The following is a 19,161-nucleotide window of genomic DNA, read 5'->3' as shown; positions in this document are numbered from 1 at the left end:
ATAATGCTATGCCATCTTATCACATGTAACCAAAATCACAATCAAGATACTATTTCATCATCTCAAAGATCTCCCTAATGCTACACTGTATAGTCACACCCACCACTCTTTGTCCCCACCATCACTAAACACTGGCAACCACTAATACGTTTTCATCTCCATAATTTTGGCATTTTGAGAATATTATACAAATGGAATTATACAGTATGTAACCTTTTGACATAGGCTTTTTCACCAGCATAATGCCCTTGAGACCCATTCGTTGTTGGTGTCTATTCCAATAATTCATTCCTTTTTACTGCTGAGTAGTATTCTATTGTATTAATTACTGCAATTTGTTTAACCATTCACCCATTGAAGGACATCTAAGTTGTATTCATTCTTTGGCTATTGTTTACAAATAAGGCTGCTATTAAAATACCTATAGAGATTTTGTGTGGACACGTTATTATTTCTCCGGGATAAATGCTCAGGAGTGTAAATGATGATTTATATAATAAGTACATGTTTAAGTTTCTTTTTAAGAACTTGCAAAACTTTTTTAGAGTAGCTATACCATTTTATGTTCCCACCAGAAGTATATGAGAGATCTAATTTCTGTGTACTCTGATCAGCATTTGGTGTTATCACTATTTTTGATTGTTCTAATAGGTATGCAGTGATATCTCATTGTGATCTTAATTTACATTTCCCCAATGCCTCGTGATCTTAAACATCTTTTCATGTGCTTATTTGTCAACCACACATCTTTTTCATGTCTTTTGCTCATTTTCTAATTGGATTGTTTGATTTTTACTATTGAGTTTTGAGAGTTCTTTATATGTTCTAGATATGAGTCCTTTATCAAATATATGGTTTGCAAATATTTTCTCTACATTGGTAGCTTGTTTTTTCATCTTTTTAATAAGGTCATTCATGAAGCAAAAGTTTTTAATTTTGATGAAGTCCAATTTATTGATTTCTTTAATGGTTTGTGCTTTTGTCATAATGTCTAAAAGCTCTTTAGTAAGACTCTTCAATAGGCTCCAAAGATTTTCTCCCATGTATCTTCTAAAAGTTTTATAGTTTTACATTTAAATGTATAATCATTTTGAGCTAATTTTTATATAATATGTGAGGTTTAGGTTGAAGTTTACTTTTGTTGCCTATAGATATGCAATTGAAACCATTTGTTGAAAAGACCATCCTTCCTCCTTTGATATACTTTTGTACCTTTTTCAAAAACAATTTGGATGTACTTTGTGAGGCTATTTGTGGATTCTCCATTCTCTTCCATTGATCTTTGTGTTTATCCATCTGCCAGTCTCACACTGTCTTGCTTACTGCGGCAATACAGTGAGAATTAATATTAGTAATACCTCCTAATTTATTCTTTATTGTCAAAACTGTGTTAGCTCTGCTAGTTCCTTTGTTTTTCCATACATATTTTAGTATAATCTCGTCTTCATCTGCAAAATTTAAAGATTTTATTTACGTATTTGTCAGAGAGAAAGAGAGTACAAGCAGAGGGAGTAGCAGGCAGAAGGAGAAGCAGGCTCCCCGCTGAGCAAGGAGCCCGATGCGGGACTTGATCCCAGGACCCTGGGATCATGACCTGAGCCGAAGGCAAATGCTTAACCAACTGAGCCACACAGGCGTCCCTCTATCTATAAAATATTTTGCTGAGATTTTGATATCAATTACCTTAAACTTATATATCAGTTTGGAAAGAACTGACATCTTCATTACATTGAGTCTTCCACTCCATGAGCACAAGATGTCTCTCAATTTACTTGCATCTTCTTTTACTTCTTTCATCAGCATTTTGTATTTTCAGCATATAAATCCTATAAATGTTTTATTAGACTTAGAGCTACATATTTCACTTGTTTTTGAGAGTTTGTAAATTGTATTCTATTTTTAATTCATTTTCCACACATTCATTGCTAGTATATAAAAATGCAATTGAGCTTTGCATGTTGGCCTTGAATCCTGTAACCTTGATAAACTCCTTTATTAGTTGTAGGAAGTTTTCTTAATAGATTCTTTATGATTTTCTATGTAGACAATCATGCCATCAGCAAATAGAGAAAGTTATATTTATATTTCTTCCATTCTGACCTGTATGTGTTTTATCTTCTTTTCTTGCCAAATTGCACAGGATAGAAATTCTATTACTATGGTGTATAGCAGTGGTGAGAAGAAGCATTCTTGTGTTATTCTCAATCTTAAAAGAAAAGCATTCAATATCTCACCATAAAGTCTGATGTTAGCTATAGGATTTATTTATTCATCTATTTATTTTTGTAGATGTTCTTTACCAAGTTGGGATAATTATCCCTTATCCCTAATTTGCTGAGTTTTAGTTTGTTTTTTATGAATATATGTTGATTTCTTCAAATACTTATTCTGCATAAATAGGCATGATCATATGATTTTGCTTCTTACCCTGTTAATATGGTAGATTATATTGATTGATTTTCAAATCAATTCAGCCACCTTACATTCCTGGAATAAATCCCACTTGAGCATAATATATATACATACATATGTATATATATAAAATAATATTTATATAAATATATATTCATATAAAACCTTAACCTCACATATTATAAAAAAAATATATATATAACCTAAACTTCACATATTATATAAAAATTAGCTCAAAATGATTATACATTTAAATGTAAAACTATAATATATATACATATGTATCTATCTGTAACGTTTTGTATGATTTTCGCACTTAAATTATGAGGGATATTGGTGTATAGTTTTCTCTTTTTTTGTACTTTTTTCTGGTTTTGGTATCAGAGAAATACTGCCTTCATACAATGAGTTGGAAGGTGTTTCCTCCTATTCTATTTTCTAAAAGAGAATGGTTAGAATTGGTCTTAAATTTTCTTTAAACAGTTGGTAGAATTCTCTAGTACAATCACCTGGGTCTAAAGATTTCTTCCTCAGATGCTATTTAATTATGAACTGAATATTCTTAATAGTTTTAGGGCTATTCAAATAATCTATTTCATGTTGGGTGAGTTTTGGTAGTCTGTACTTTTTAAAGAACTGGCCTGTTTCATCTTAGTTGTCAAATTTGTGTACATAGAATTGTTTATATTATTCCCTTATTATCATTTTCAGATCCACAGGATTAGTATGATACTACTTTTCCTCTACCTTTTCCTCATATTGACAATTTATGTCTACTCTCTGGTTTTCTTTCTCAGTGCTCTAAGAGGACTGTCCCTTTGAATCTGTGTTTTTGTATCCTTTGGGTATATACCTAGTAGTGCAATTGCTGGGTCCTAAGGTAGTTCTATTTTTAACATTTAAAAAAAAATTTATTTATTCATTTGAGAGAGACAGCACAAGAGAGCATGAGAAAGAGAGCATAAGAAAGAGAGAGAGAGAGAGAACATGAGCAGGGGAGAGGGGCAAAGGAAGAGGGGGAAGCAGACTCCCTGCTGAGCAGGAAGCCTGACACAGGGCTCGATCCCAGGACCCTGAGATCATGACCTGAGCCAAAGGCAGATGCTTAACCCACTGAGCCACCAAGTTGCCCCTATTTTTAAGTTTTTGAGGAACCTCCATACTGTTTTCCAGAGTGGCTGCACCAGCTTGCATTCCCATCAACAGTGTAAGAAGGTTCTGAGAGAGGGCTGTTAAAGTCTTTGAGTATAACTGTGGATTTTTCTATTTTTCCTTTCAGCTCCACAAATTTTTGTTTCATGTCTTTTGAAGTTTTGTTGTTTATTATATAAACATTTAGGATTTCTATGTCTTCTTGAGCACTTTTTATAATTCCAGTTTGATTTATCTATAGTGCTTCTGAGTGTATCCCTTTGTATAGATTTTTAGTGGTTGTTTTAGGTATTACATTGTACATATATAACTCATCACAGGCTACTGGTTTCAACATTTTACCTGTTTGCTGAAATGCACAAACCTTACCTCCTTCTAATGTTCTTTATGCTCCCCCTTTTATAATATAATTGTCTTAAATATTTCTTTCACATACATTGAGAATCACATCAGATCATACTGTAAATTTTGTTTTATCTCAATAAAGCTAAAAAACAATTTGCTTTAACCATCAAACATCACTGAGAAAACTCAAGAGGAAAAGGAAAGTCTATTAAATTTACCCATATATTTGCTTTTTCTATTTGTTCATTTTTCCTTCCCAATATTCCAAGATTCCTTCTTTTATTGTATCTTTTTTGTTTAGAGAACTTACTTTAGCCATTCTTTTAGGAGAGGTCTGCTGGCAACAATTTCTCTTAGTTTTCTGTTGTTTGGATTGCATAATTTCTGTTACTCTAAAAGTTCAGTCTCTTTCCCCTGTCCTCTCCATTCTATTGTTGAGCCCATCCATTGGATTTTTAAGTTTCATTTATTGCATTTTGCAGTTCTATAATTTTTACTTGGTTCTCTTTATATGTTCTATTTATTTGCCGAATCTGTATTTCTTTGCAGAAACTTTCTATTACTTTGCTGAGTTTCTCTATTTTTTTTTTCTTTCGAATGTATTTCTAATAGCTCATTAAAGCATTTTTATAATGGCTACTTTAAAATTCTTGTCAGATCATTAACATCTGTGTCATCTTGGTGTTGATTTCTATTGATGATCTTTTCTCATTCGTGTTGTGATGAATCATCTTGGTATGATTTTGACAAATGATTTTCAACTGAAGCCTGCATATTTTGGGTACTATGTGAGTCTTGTTCTTACTTGTATCTTCTGTTATAGCAGGCCTTCTCTGGCACCGCCAGTATAAGGTAGGAGGAGCACTGCCTCATTTCTGCCAGGATGGAGTGGAAGTCCAGGTTTTCCACTTGGCCTCCATTGACATCTCAGTGGAAGGTAAGAACTTCTTGTTACTGCTAGGCAGGAGTAGGATTTCAGATTTCTCACTATGCCTCTGATGATACCACTGTGGCCGGGGGGGGAGGGGTGTCTCGTTACTGTTCCCCAAATGGTCTCCTCTCCACTGACACTACAGTGTGCTAGCCTTATTACCACTGAGTGGTGGTGAAAGTCCTGTATTTCTACCAAGCCTCCTCTGATGCTACTCCAATGCCAAATAGGCATGGGTGTCCAGGCGCTTCAGGTGGTCTCCACTGACACCACTGAGAGTGGAAGATGGTGTCTCATTACCACCAGGTGAGGATGAAAGTCTGGCTCCCCACTTGGCCTTCTTGACAACACTGCATGAAGTGGCGGGAGAGAGGCTTAGGTGCTTGTTACAGCCTGGCAAAGGTAAAAATCTAGCTTCTCCACTCAGTATTTGCTGGAAGGGGTGGGGGTGGGGCTGCATTTTTTTCTGTGCTATTTTGCTGGAGTAGAGAGGTTACTATCTAAAATTTTTCTGTGTTGTAGGGTTGTTCCTTTCCAGGTCCTTTGGCTAGAGAGAGTAGCCTTTTGTTGATACCTTTTTTGACCGCACCCAATCTGGGAGATGAGGCAAAAACAAAATCCAGGTGACTTGTGGCCATGTCATTCCTCAGGTCCTAAGGTCCTTAGCCAGTCTGGTCCACCTTCTTCCTTCCATATTTCAGAGTCTTCTTGTGTTATTTTTATATATAATGTCCAGAGATTTTAGCTGTACTAAGTAGAAGAATAATATATGCATATAAAATATGTCAAATATTTTATAAGCATATATGTGTATATATGTACTTTTTTTCTTTGCCAAAATGACAAGAAATTCTTGAAATGAGGATTGGAATTAGGAGTTGAACATAGGTAAAGGATAGAAATGTGTTTTATTCTTCATGGTTTGTATTTTTTGCCATGTATACATATTGCTTATATTTTTAAAAAATTAATATGTAAAGCAGTAGGTACTTTTCAGTGCTTGTCCAACATAACACGTCTTGAGAAATTGAAACTACTGTCCACTCTTTCCTTCCTAAGACTCTCTCATTTCCAGGGCTCTGTGGCTCCCCTATCTCCTAGCTCTGTCATTGATCAATCCTTCTCAATCTGTTTTGTCATCTCTTCCATTGGCCCTTCAAACACTGGCACTCCCTAGTTTTCAATTCTTGGTCTAACATTTATTCTCTCACACAAGTATTCATTAGGCCAGAATATTCATTCACATTGTCTTAAACACCATCTCTATGCTGTTGAAGGCCAACTCTACTTCTCTAATCCTGTTTTCTTCTCTGATCTCAGATGTCTCATAGGCTGAACTTCTGCTCTTTTTTTCTTTCAAATCTGCTCCTCCCTCATTCTTACATATCTCAGTAAATGGCAACTTCATCCTTCCAATTGCTCCGATAAAAAACAAAAACAAAAACCTTGAAGTTACCCATGACTCCTCTCTTCTACATTCCACCTGTGATTTGTCAGCAAATACTGTTGACTCTGACTTCAAAATACATTTAGAATCTGACCACTTCTTACCATCTCCACTATAACTACCCTCATCCAAGGTACAAGCATTTTTTGATTGCATTATTAAAACAGCTTCTTAATTAGTCTCCTTCCTTCTACCCTTATTTCTACACAGCATCCAGAATAGTCCTGTTAAACATAAATCAAATTGTGTTATTTCTCTTAAAAACCTCCCTTTTATCTTACTCAGATACAGCAAAGTCAAGTCCTTCCAATGGATTCTAAGGACCTATAGAATCTACTCAGCTTTCTCTATTTTCTTTCTGAATCCATCTTCTTATGTTTCTTTTTTGTTTATTTGTTTAATCCTTTTTAGCTAATGTGGCCTCCTTTTTGTACTTTGAACACGATAGACACACTTCTGCTTCAGGGATATTGTGCTTACCATTTTCTCAGCCTAGAATGCTTTTCCCTCAGATAGCTGAATGAAATCACTCCTTTATTTCCTATAGATCTCTGCTCAAAATTTGTCCTTTCAGTGAGGACTTACTGTATTTTAAAATTGCAAAACCACTTTCCAACCCTTCCTATTCCCCTTCTCTGCTTTATTTTTCTTCTTAATGCTCATTACCATCTAACATACTATGTATTTTACTTATTTTGAATATTGTTTTTCTACTTCTTTTAGAATGTAAATTCCATGAGGGCTGTATCTCCAGGACCTAAAATAGTACCTGGCAAATAGTGGGTACTCAATACATACTGGTTGATTGAATATCAATCAATCAATTAATTAATAAATGAAATTTGCGTTTTAGACCAAGAGTCAAGAAACTGCAGCCCATAGGCCTGCTCCCTGTTTTGTTAACAGAGCTTTACTGGAATATTCATTTGTTTACATGTTGTCTATGGCTGCTTTCCCAATACAAAGGTGGAGTTGAATAGTTGTGCAAGATTTCTATGACCTGCACAGCCTAAAACATTTACCATAAATATTTTCTTTGAGTAACGTTTGCTACTCCTTACTTTACTCCAACTAGTTCATAGATGCTGCTTTCTGGATATCCTTCAGGAATCTGAAGTCCAACCTGCAGCAAATCAAGTTTCTTTCCATCTTCTCGCAAACTTTTGCATTCTGTATTTCTTATATTTATGAAGGACAGCCCCATCCATCCAGTCAGCCAAGTCAGAAATCCAGAATTCAGACATCTTCCTCTCCCACATTTTCCACTTCCAATCACTAAGTCCTATGCTTTTCCCTCCCTGTTCCTCTTCCCACCACCCTGACTCAGACTACAGTTATTTATTGCTCTGACAATGTCACTAGCCTCTCTCCCTGTAATCTATCCTTCACACCACAGACCAGAGAATGCCTCCTGAATGTAAGTCTATCCATCATACTACCCTACTTTTAAGCAATGCTTTCCAAGCCTGTAGGAACAATGCCAAACATTCCAAACTCTTCAACTAGACAGAGTTTAGTCCTTTTAGGACCTGGCCCCTGTCTGCCTCCAATCACATCTCTGACCATGGCTATTTTTATTTCATGTTCCAACAATACCAAATTACTTGAAGTTTTAGGTCTTTGGGCCTTTGTTCATGCTGGGTCATCTCCTTGAAATTTCCTTTCCCTATTTTCCTTTATTTCCACCTTCAGTACTGACATAAATTGTACTTCTCTGCAAGTACCCATCCTTGATAATCCAAAGTGTCCTCTATGCCCAATAATATCACCATTCAAAAATGATTGATGAGGCAGCACTTCCTAGTGATTAAGTACTTCAACTCTGAGCCAGGCTACTTGGATTTAAACCCCAGCTCTGTTACTAGCTAAGTGGCCTTGGACATTTACATAGTACATCACATAGTACAGGTTTATTATCATCTTCACATTTTAGCTAAAAAAATGACTATCAGAGAAGTTGTTTGATGTTAACACAGATAATGTAGCAGAGAATGCCAGTTGTGATCCAATATACACTCTACTCATTTTTCTTTTAGAAAAAGAACTGAAGATTTATCTGGGCACAGGAGGACCCCAAATAAAAACTATACTTCCCTAACTCATCTGCCAGATGTGACCACGGGATTAAATTCTGAAATGGTATATAAATAGAAGTAATATATGTGACTTTCAGGTCCTGGCCTTAAAGGACAGGGTTGTATCCTTCATTTTCCTTTCTTTCATCCTTCTCAACTGATATGATATAGAAGATATTTGGTCATGCAGTGAAGCAGCCCTTAGAGATGGCAGAACAACAAGAAAGAAGGAAACTGGGTTCTTGCCCCTGTCAAGGCACCATATCAGCACTGGAACACCTCACTGGACTATTCTACAAGCAAGTAATAAATGTCTCTTTTGTTGAAGCCACTGTGTTTGTATGTGGAGTCTTAGAAGCCTAACCTATATTCCACCAAATATAGCTGGTAAGTGGTAGAGCTTGGGTTTGAACCGTAGATGCCATCTAGACAGTGTCATTAGCCTCCTCCCCCTGCAGAAAAGTTTTTATTGAATTATACCTTGCCAGGATGGTACTGGCTGCTAGAAAGCTTAGAGCCAGATAAAAGGCCATCTGTAGCAAGTGCACAGGACTTGTCAATAATTATTTGTCTAGCCTCATTCCTGGGTTCATTTTCTGTCTCTATCCTTATTTTTCCTTTTTCATTTGACCTAATTATAATGTATAGTATAGTACCTTGTATTTTACATACCATATAAAGTATACCACCTTAATTTTTTTTTGAAATAGGATGAGGTTTAAATAAGTATAGCTATTGCTTTCTTTATGGTTTCATTGTACACACACCACTTTTATATCTATCATTTTCATTTGTATATATGGCTATCTTCATATTATACTATTAACTCTGTACAGGCATGAACAACGATTTTTTTTCTTCTTCTAAACAGTCTAGCCTGGTGCCTGATAATAAAATAGCTATAGAACTGAACAATATTTGCTAAATGAATGAATTTCACAGTGTCAGAAATGGTATTAAATGCCATTGTGTCATAATGGAATTTCCTTCCATTATCAACTTGAACAAGGGAGGGAGACACGACTCTAAAAGATGGCTAGGGGAAAGTGTCACATGCTTGGAGAAGTTATGGTGAGAACAGGGAATACATACCTTGACGAAGTGCTCAATTAGGATTTCCACCACAATGTTCTGGAATTTGATGTTCATCATGGCAGCGACAGTGTCCTCCTGAGCTCTCATCAGAGTGGGCCCAAAGATCACGCCCATGTTGGAGGGGGTCATAAGATTCTCTTTGCTGTGCTCACATACACTGCCAAAAGAGAAAAAAAAAAAATGATTAACAAGATTTTCTCCAAGACCCCCTTGTAACCAAGACTGTGTTAGATGATATAGGGGGCAAGAGAAACTAAAAAGTAGGAAAAAAGGAGAGTCCAAAATATATATGAGAAGACTACAAAGGAAACAGGTAGCAAAGAATAAAAGATAGCATATTATTAGGGGCCTAAGTGAGACACAGCTAACTTAGTTACTTAGGAGTTACTTAGTTACTTAGCACTGTAGGAGTTAAGAGAAGGGGGGTAGGCAGCTATAGTTGGAAAGTATTTAGAAAGACAGGAAAGAAGCAAGACAACATTCCAGGGTATAAGTACAGCATGTATAAAGCACATATAAAAAAGAACAAAGCACACAGAGAAGTACCTACCAGTCTCACCAGTCTGACACCAGTCAGGAATGGAGCCCCCCCCCCCCCAACCCTAGTTTGAAAGTAAAAAACTCAAAGAGCTGGAAGGGATCCTTAAAATTAGCCCTTTATCATCACTGTCCTCATTTTATAGATGAAATCACACACACACACACACACATACACACCAAAACAAAAACAAAACAAAAAAACAGAGGTCCAAAGAAGGAAAGGGATTTCCTTGAAATCACAGTCAGTCTCATCAGAGTAGAGCCTGTAATCACCAATATTCTGATCCCTAATCACTCTCCTTGCTAAAATTCTCTTTGGGGGCTTTGTAGCACTTATAGGATAGGGCCAACTCTCTTCAAAGTTGCAACTTATAGCCTGTTTCTAATCCCAATGTAAAGGTTGGACTCTGAAGCTGATGTGGGTTTGAATCCTAACAGTACCACTCAATTGTGCAACCGTGTTAGTGACATAACCCCTCTGGGCTTCAGTTTTCCCACGTGCAAAAATAGTACCCACCTCACAGGGCTGTTTACATAGAGCTAAATTGCTTTTACATGGTATCCTGGAAATACTGCATTAGAAATATCTGCTATTATTATTACCTCCCCTTCTAAATACTGCTGACCTCTGACACTCTTGATTCACTATACTGCTTAGATTAGCTTTTCTGGCTATACCATGTTGTTTCATGCCACTCCTTCTGCTTAGAATGTCTCCTTCCTTCTGGATATAAAGAATGTCTATTTATCCTTTGAGATTCACTTTAGGTGACATCTCCTTCAGGGCTATCACAGCCCATTGTCCTCTTCTTGACTGACACCACTGGCAAGCAAATATGTTACAATTTTCTGTTTCTTATCTGCCTCCCTTACTAGGTGGTAAACAACTTTCAAGTGTGTGTGACTCATACAAAGCAGGTACCAATTAATTATTTTGAATGGAACTAAGTGCCTCTACTGCTCTTTCAAATAGTACTGGAGAAAGCAAATAAAATATGGGCAGCTGTCTGGTTAGTTTGGCTGTGGGGGTGGGGAGGTGAGGCAGTGAGACCACCCACCTCAAACACTAATTTTCAAAACCCTCCTAGGTAAAGGCCCCTGAGAGACTGACCCTATCAACAGGCAGGCTCTTTTTACTAACTGGGTAACTGACAGAGACAGAATCCTTAGACAAATCCTGATGAAGTCTGTTAAGCCCCTGACAAAGGTTGGGTGCCATTCACATGATAATGAACAGCAACCATTCACAGGCATTTATTATTGCTGGGCTGGTGATGGCTCCCTTTTAACAGTTTAAATATTTCGACAATTAACCCTTATTATTTAATGACAATTTGTTTGAGATGTTAAAACGGAAAAGCAACTCCATACCACCACCAAGTGGCTAAACCACTAGTAGCAAGGCAAGGACACTCGTGAGACAACAGCCTCCAACACCTGTGAATGCTTATCTCCTGTGAACTTTGAAAGGAATGGACTTCTGGTGAAGGTGCCAGAGCTCACTTAATACTCCCAACTCCAAAATAGGCAGAGTGTTTTATCTCTGAAACCTAGGTTCACAGAAGGTAAAGCACTTAATCAAGGCCACACAGTTTGTGAATACATGACAAGGATTCAAACCCATATTTGTTGGGCCACAAGTCTTACAGTCATCCTATTGCATCCCACTGCTTGCTTATCTAATTCCTGTTAAGAAATCAAAACCCTTGTGGGGCTTTCTTTAAGCTAAAGCCACCTTCTATTTTTCTAAGGGAGGTTCCTGGTATTCCGTTTAGGACATTCTTTTTCTTCTTGGCCTTCTTATGAGATTTGGAAGGTAACCTATTTTAGGGGGACATTTCTTTGCATTTGAGATCTCTCTTTTTATTATACATTATCATTAAGAGGCATAAGTCACACCCCAAATTGTGGGTTATTAAGAGAAATAAAACCAAAAATAAGAGCATTGTGAGTAGTGAATTAGGTAGGAGTTTGTGATATGACTTGATAGCAAACAAATCTTAAATTCTCTAGTCCACGTGGACTCGCGACAATGGGTACAACTTCTGGAACATCAAAATTTAAAACAAAAAATGGCTATCAGAGGGAGGTTGTAAAAAGCCTCTGGTTTAGAAAAATAATTTTGATTAGATGGTTTAGCTCAGAGGTCATAAACTAAAATGTCTATAAAATAGAACTACCTTATGATCCAGGAATCCCACTTCTGGGTATATATCCTGATGAGAGAAAAACTCTCTCAAGGCCTGATACACAAGGGAAGCCATTTTAGGTTTCTTTTTTAGTTAGCATTACTGTACATAAACGTTGTTTAAATCAAAAGCCTGATTTATGGCTCAACATGCTGTACACCTGCTTTGTGAATGAGTAGCCTCAAGGAAAACCATCATGTCCTTGAGAAATCAGTCAATATTCCCACTCCCTATGATGAGAAGAAAGGCAAAAGAAATGTAGATACAATTAAATTTCCTTACAATTTGCAGCCCATTGAGAAATACGTGAGACATGCAGAGTGTGACATTCCTCAAGGAACTCATGGCTGCCTTAATGTTGATGTTTTGCTAGAGACTAAAAGCAACCTTAGCTTGACAATAGCCAGACCTCCAGGATCCTAAGTTTTCTTTAACATATGGAAATCCCTTTAGTGACTTCCCTCATCTCTGCCCCCCAACTTGAAAGTATATAGTCAATTTCTCCACACAGTCACAGTGCAGCAATTTTGCCCATGGGTCCTGTTCCATGCTTTAATAAAAACACCTTTTTGCACTGAAAACATGTCAAGAATTCTTTCTTGACCTTTTTTGCTCAGAGACCCCACATCACCTGCATTCCTGAATGATAAAACTCGTGATTCCTGCCTATGTGCTAATTTATAATATTTTGAGCCTTTACAAGATGTAAAAAAGTATATAATCCTGTAAAAAATGTTCATTTTTCTGGAGCACTTTCTTCCTTGTAAAGACCATGTTTCCTGGGCAGCTGTCCTAACTTGGGCTCAAATAAAACTCTCTTTCTACTTTTATTAGGGATTCTGAAAGGTTTGTTCATTTTGCGTAGACAATCCAAAGGAAATGAAATCACTGTCTGAAAAAGATATGTGTACTCCCCTTGCAGCATTACTCACAATAGCCAATATATGGAAGCAAACTAAGTGTTCAACAATGGGCAACTAGATAAATATATACATACAATGGAATGTTAAACAGCCTTAAAAAAGAAGGAAATTCTGCCATTTGCTACAACATGGATGAACCTAGAAAACATGTTAAGTGAAATAAACTGTACATAAAAAGACAAATACTAAACAATCTTGCTTATATGTGGAATCCAAAATAGTCAGACGTAGAAGCAGAGAGTAGAATGGTGCTTGCTAGGAGCTGGAGGGAGGGGAAAATGGGAAGATGTTGGTCAAGAAGTACAAAGTTTCAGTTATATAAGATGATTAAGTTCTGGAAATCTAATGTATAGCAGTGCGAATAGAATTAACAATACTGTATTATACATTTGAAATTTGCTAAGAGGGTAAATCTTATGTGTAATCATCACAAAAAAGAAGAAAGAAAATGAAATTATGTGAGGTGGTAGATATATTAATTAGCTTTATCGTGGCAATTATTTCACAATATATACATACACCAAACATCAAGTTGTATATCTTAAATATATATATGATTTTTATTTGTCAATTATACCTCAGTAAATACAGAAAACATAAAAATAAAAACTGAAGCAGTTCATTAAAGTTGGTTCAGTCACTTATGTGACTTTTGGCTTATTTTTTCTATCCCATCTATGTATTCTCTCATCTGTAAAATGAGAAGTTTATTAGGTGATCTAAAGGTGCTTCCAGCTCTGCCATCTAATGAATCTAAAAAAGTCCTTCTCTTGAAAGGAAATTAAAGAAGAAATAAAATAATACATGGAAGCAAATGATAGTGAAAACATGACAGTCCAAAACCTTTGGGATGCAGCAAAAGGGGTCCTAAGAGAGAAGTATATAGCAATACAGGTCTACCTCATGAAGCAATAAAAATATCAAAAACAAAACCTAACCTTACACCTAAACAATCTAGAAAAAGAACAGCAAATGTAGCCTAAAGCCAGTAGAAGGGAAATAATAAAGAACAGAGCCTAAATAAATGATACAGAAACAAGAAGAACAGTATAACAGATCAATTAAATCAGGAGCTGGTTCTTTGGAAAAATTAATAAAATTGACAAACCCCTAGGGCGGGTGAGTTAAGATGCTGGAGGAGTAGGGTACCCTGAGTATGCCTGGTCCCTGGAATTCAGCTAGAGACTTATCAAATCATTATGAACACCTGTGAAATCAATCAGAGATCTAAATATATAAATACTGCAATTCTACAAATAGAAAAGCAACAGGGGCGCCTGGGTGATTCAGTCGGTTAAACGGCTGCCTTCGGCTCAGGTCATGATCCCAGGATCCTGGGATCGAGCCCCGCATCGGGCTCCCTGCTCAGCGGGGAGCCTGCTTCTCCCTCTCCTGCTCCCCCTGCTCGCTCTCTCTCTCTCTGTCAAATAAATAAATAAAATCCTTTTTTTAAAAAAAGGAAAGAAACAACTTTTTGGAAGGTAGGAGGTGCAGAGACTTAAATCCAGGGCAGTAATTCAGAGGATATGGTGGAGGGGAGGGAGCTTGCTTAGGAGGCTATGGCAAAGTATTATAAGCACCTGAGCACAAAATCGGAACTTATAGAAGTCTGCTACAGTGGGGGACGTCCCCAGCATAAAGGTGCTCAGGCAGGGAAGCGAGGCAGAATCCCAGGTGGAACAGCATGGTCTCAGGATCCCCGGGGTCACAAAAAGAATGGGGGTGCCTGAGTGTAGCAGAGTTCCCAGGCACGAGAGTGGGGAAGCCGGCTGAAAAGAGAGTCTCGGCGCCGGCTTTCTGCTCTGTGTTGCCATAAACTGCAAACTGCTGAACTGTCCTTGGACCACTCTCCAGGCAGGGGCCCAGCCAAAGGCAGAAGCACAGCAAGACTACCCTCAATCCCCCCGGGGAGGAACAGCTTGAGTCCACGCTGAAGGAGTCAATAAAGACAGGAGACTCAAAACTGGGTTGCATGTCTGAGATAAAATGCTCGATCATAGGCTGGGTGAACACAGAGTATGCACGGAAACCAGGGAGATAAAAGTGATTGTTCGTGAGGGCTCACTGAGGATGGGGGGGTTCAAACTTCCAGCCCTGAGACTAGAGATCAGTGCTGAAAGCCTACAGGGAGCAAAACAGCACCACATGCTGTTTTGCATGTGCAATGCAATCTGGAGCCACTTACAATGAGCCTGGGCTGCTGGCATGAGGGGTGCAATTGCACCAGAGCAAGGACTTCTGAGAATCAGTGCAAGTGGCCCCTCCCCCAGAAGACCAGCAGGAACAAATGGTTACCACGAAGTTTATCAATCAGAGAGAACTGTAAAATTTCAGCTCTTGGGGAAAACATTATATAGCATTTGTGGTTTTTTAAATAATTATTCCTTAGTCTTTCAGGTTTATTTATTTTCAGCAATTTTCTTATTTTTTCAATCTTTCTCTTATTTTTCAATTTTTATTTTAATATATAATTTATATATATATATTAAATTTGGTTTCCATTCATTGCATTTTATTTTATTTTTGTGTATGTATATATGTGTGTGTGTATATATATATATATATATATATTTCTTTCCTTCCTATTTTGGGATCTAGTTTCTTTTAACAAACAGACCAAAATACACCCATGATCTAATTCATTGTTTTGTTCTGTTTTACTTCTTGTTTGATTTTTTCTTCTTTTGTTTTGTTTCTTTCTTTTTTTTTTTTTGATGTTGTTATTATTTTTGTCTTTGCTCTCTCCTTCTTCTTTTCTTTTCTGGACATAATGATGAGAGAGAGAAATGCACACCAAAAGAAAGAAAGGAGGAAGTAGACACTGCCAGGGATTGAATCAATATGGATATAAATAAGATGTTGGAACTAGAACTCAAAACAGTGATTATAAAGATACTAGCTGGGCTTGAAAAAAGGATAAAGACACTAGAGAATCCTTTACTGTAGAAATAAAAGAACTAAAATCTAATCAGGGCAAAATTTAAAAATGGAGGCTCTCACAGCTAGGATAAGTGAGGGAGAAGAGAGACTCAATGATATAGAAGACAAAATGATGGAAAATAAGAAAGCTGAGAAAAAGAGAAAAACAACTACTGGATCACACTTCAAGAAATCAGTGATACCATAAAGTGAAATAATATCTGAATAATAGGGGTCCCAGGAGATAAAGAGGGGGGCAGAAGATTTATTTGAAAAAAATTATAGCTGAGAACTTCCCTAATTTGGGGAAGGAAACAGGCATTCAAGTCCAGGAGGCACAGAGAACCCCCAACAGAGAACCCCCAACAAAAACAATAAAAATAGATCAGCACCTCAACATATAATACTGAAACATGCAAATTCCAGAGACAAAGAAAAAATCCTGAAAGCTGGTTGGGGAGAAGAGGTCGTTAACCTACAAGGATAGAAACATAAGGCTGGCAGCAGACCTGTCCACAGAGACCTGGCAGGCCAGAAAGGACAGGCATATCATGATATATTCAATGTGCTAAATGGGAAACATATGCAGCCAAGAATATTTTATTCAGCAAGGCTGTCATTCAGAATAGGAGAGATAAAGAGTTTTCAGGACAAATGAAAACTAAAGGAGTTCATGAACACCAGCCCTGCAAGAAATATTACAGGGATCCTTTGAGCAAAGAGGGAGCCCAAAAGTAACAAATTTTAGACAAAGACACCTACAAATTGAAAGGAAAGGGGTGGAGAACTATTTATCATGCTAAAGGACATCAAAGAAAGCTGGAGTACCAATCCTTATATCAGACAAAATAGATTTTAAACCAAAGACTGTAATAAGAGATGAAGAGGGACACTATAACATAATAAAAGTGTCTATCCAACAAGAAGGCCTAACAACAGTAAATATTTATGCCCCTAACATGGGAGCAGCCAACTATAAAAACCAATTAATAACAAAATTAAAGAAACACATTGATAATAATACAATAATAGTAGGGGATTTTAAGACCCCACTCATAACAATGGACAGATCATCTAAGCAGATGATCAACAGGAAACAAGGGCTCTGAATGACATACTGGACCAAATGGACTTCACAGATATATTCAGAGCATTTCACCCTAAAGCAACAGAATACACAATCCTCTCAAGTGTACATGGAACACTCTCCAGGATAGATTGCATACTGGGTCACAAATCAGGTCTCAACCAGTAGAAAAAGATCAAGATTATACCATGCATATTTTAAGACCACAATGCTTTGAAATCTGAACTCAATCACAAGAAAAAATTTGGAAGGAACACAAATACATGGAAGTTAAAGAGCATCCTACTGAAGATTAATGGGTCAACCAGGAAATTACAGAAGAATTAAAAAAAATACATGGAAATAAATGAAAATGGAAACACATCAGTTCAGAACCTTTGGGATGTAGCAAAGGCAGTCCTTGGAGGAAAGTATATAGCAATAAAGGCCTTTCTCAAGAAACAAGAAAAGTCTCAAATACACAACCTAACCTTACACCTAAAGGAGCTGGAAAAACAACAGCAAATAAAGCCTAAATCCAGCAGGAGAAGAGAAATAATAAAGATTAGAGCAAAAATCAATGCTATAGAATAATAATAATAATAAAAAACAGTAGAACAGATCACTAAAACTAGGAGCTGATTCTTTGAAAGAATAATAGCAATAAACCCCTAGCCAGACTTATCAAAAAGAAAGAGAAAGAAACCAAATAAATAAAATCATGAATGAAAGAGGAGAGATCACAACCAACACCAAAGAAATACAAACAGTTATAAGAACATATTATGAGCAACTATATGCCAACAAATTAGGCAATCTGGAAGAAATGGATGCATTCCTAGAGACATATAAACTACCAAAACTGAACCAGGAAGAAATAGAAAACCTGAACACACCCATAACCAACAAAGAAACTGAAGCAGTAATCAAAAATCTCCCAACAAACAAGAGTCCAGGGCTGGACAGCCTACCATGGGAATTCTACCAAATATTTAAAGAAGAATCAATATCTATTCTTCTGAAGCTGTCTCAAAAAACAGAAATGGAAGGAAAACTCCAAACACATTCTATGAGGCCAGCATTAGCTTGATCCCAAAACCAGACACAGACCCCACAGAAAAGGAGAATTACAGACCAATATCCCTGATGAACATGGATGCAAAAGTTCTCACCAAGATACTAGCTAGCTAATAGGATCCAATACTACATTAAAAAGATCATTCACCATGAGCAATTGGGATTTATTCTAGGCTGCAAGGGTGGTTCAACATCTGCAAATCAATCAATGTGATACACCACATTAACAAAAAAAAAAAAGAGACAAGAACCATATGATCCTCTCAAGAGATGCAGAAAAAGTATTCGACAAAATACAGCACCCTTTCTTGAAGAAAATCCTCTGCCATGTAGGGATAGAGGGAACATACCTCAATATCATAAAAGTCATATACAAAAAACCCACAGCAAATATCATCCTCAATGGAGAAAAATTGAGAGCTTTTCCCCTAAGGTCAGGAACATGACAGGGATGCCCACTCTCATCACTGTTGTTCAACATACTACTGGAAGTCCTAGCCTCAGCAATCAGACAACAAAAAGAAACAAAAGGCATCCTAATCAGCAAAAAAAAGAAGTCAAACATTCACTCTCAAACCCACACTCACACAGGTACTCTACATAGAAATCCCAAAAGACTCCACCCCAAAATTCCTAGAAATTATATAGGAATTCAGCAAGTCACTGGATATAAAATCAATGCACAGAACTCAGTTGCATTTATATATACTACCAATAGGGCAGAAGAAAGAGAAATCAAGGAATTGATCCCACTTACAATTGCACCAAAAACCATAAGATACCTAGGAATAAACCTAAGCAAAGAGATAAAGGATTTCTACTATGAAAACTACAGAACACTTATGAAAGAAATTCAGGAAGACAAAAAGAAATGGAAAAATATTCCATGCTCATGGATTGGAAGAACAAATATAGTTAAAATGTCTATACTACCCAAAGCAATGTACACATTCAATACTATCCCTATCAAAATACCATCAACATTTTTCA

At 36.9% G+C, this 19,161-nt stretch overlaps 1 protein-coding gene across 3 annotated transcripts in view; it reads right to left on the bottom strand.

The window, feature by feature from the left end:
- The window catches only part of OPHN1 (oligophrenin 1), a 507,505-nt gene that overhangs the window by 79,068 nt on the left and 409,276 nt on the right, over positions 1-19,161 (bottom strand). For all 3 annotated transcript variants that reach the window (XM_032393808.1, XM_032393806.1, XM_032393807.1), the window contains exon 19: positions 9,455-9,614. In XM_032393808.1, the coding sequence (XP_032249699.1) occupies positions 9,455-9,614 (160 nt within the window). The remainder of the gene's footprint in view (positions 1-9,454; positions 9,615-19,161) is intronic.

Source organism: Phoca vitulina, unplaced genomic scaffold (genome assembly GCF_004348235.1).
Source record: "Phoca vitulina isolate PV1807 unplaced genomic scaffold, GSC_HSeal_1.0 scaffold77, whole genome shotgun sequence".
Classification (NCBI taxonomy): domain Eukaryota; kingdom Metazoa; phylum Chordata; class Mammalia; order Carnivora; family Phocidae; genus Phoca; species Phoca vitulina.
The sequence above is the reverse complement of the archived record's forward strand: the minus strand, read 5'-3'. Positions and strand labels throughout refer to the sequence as shown.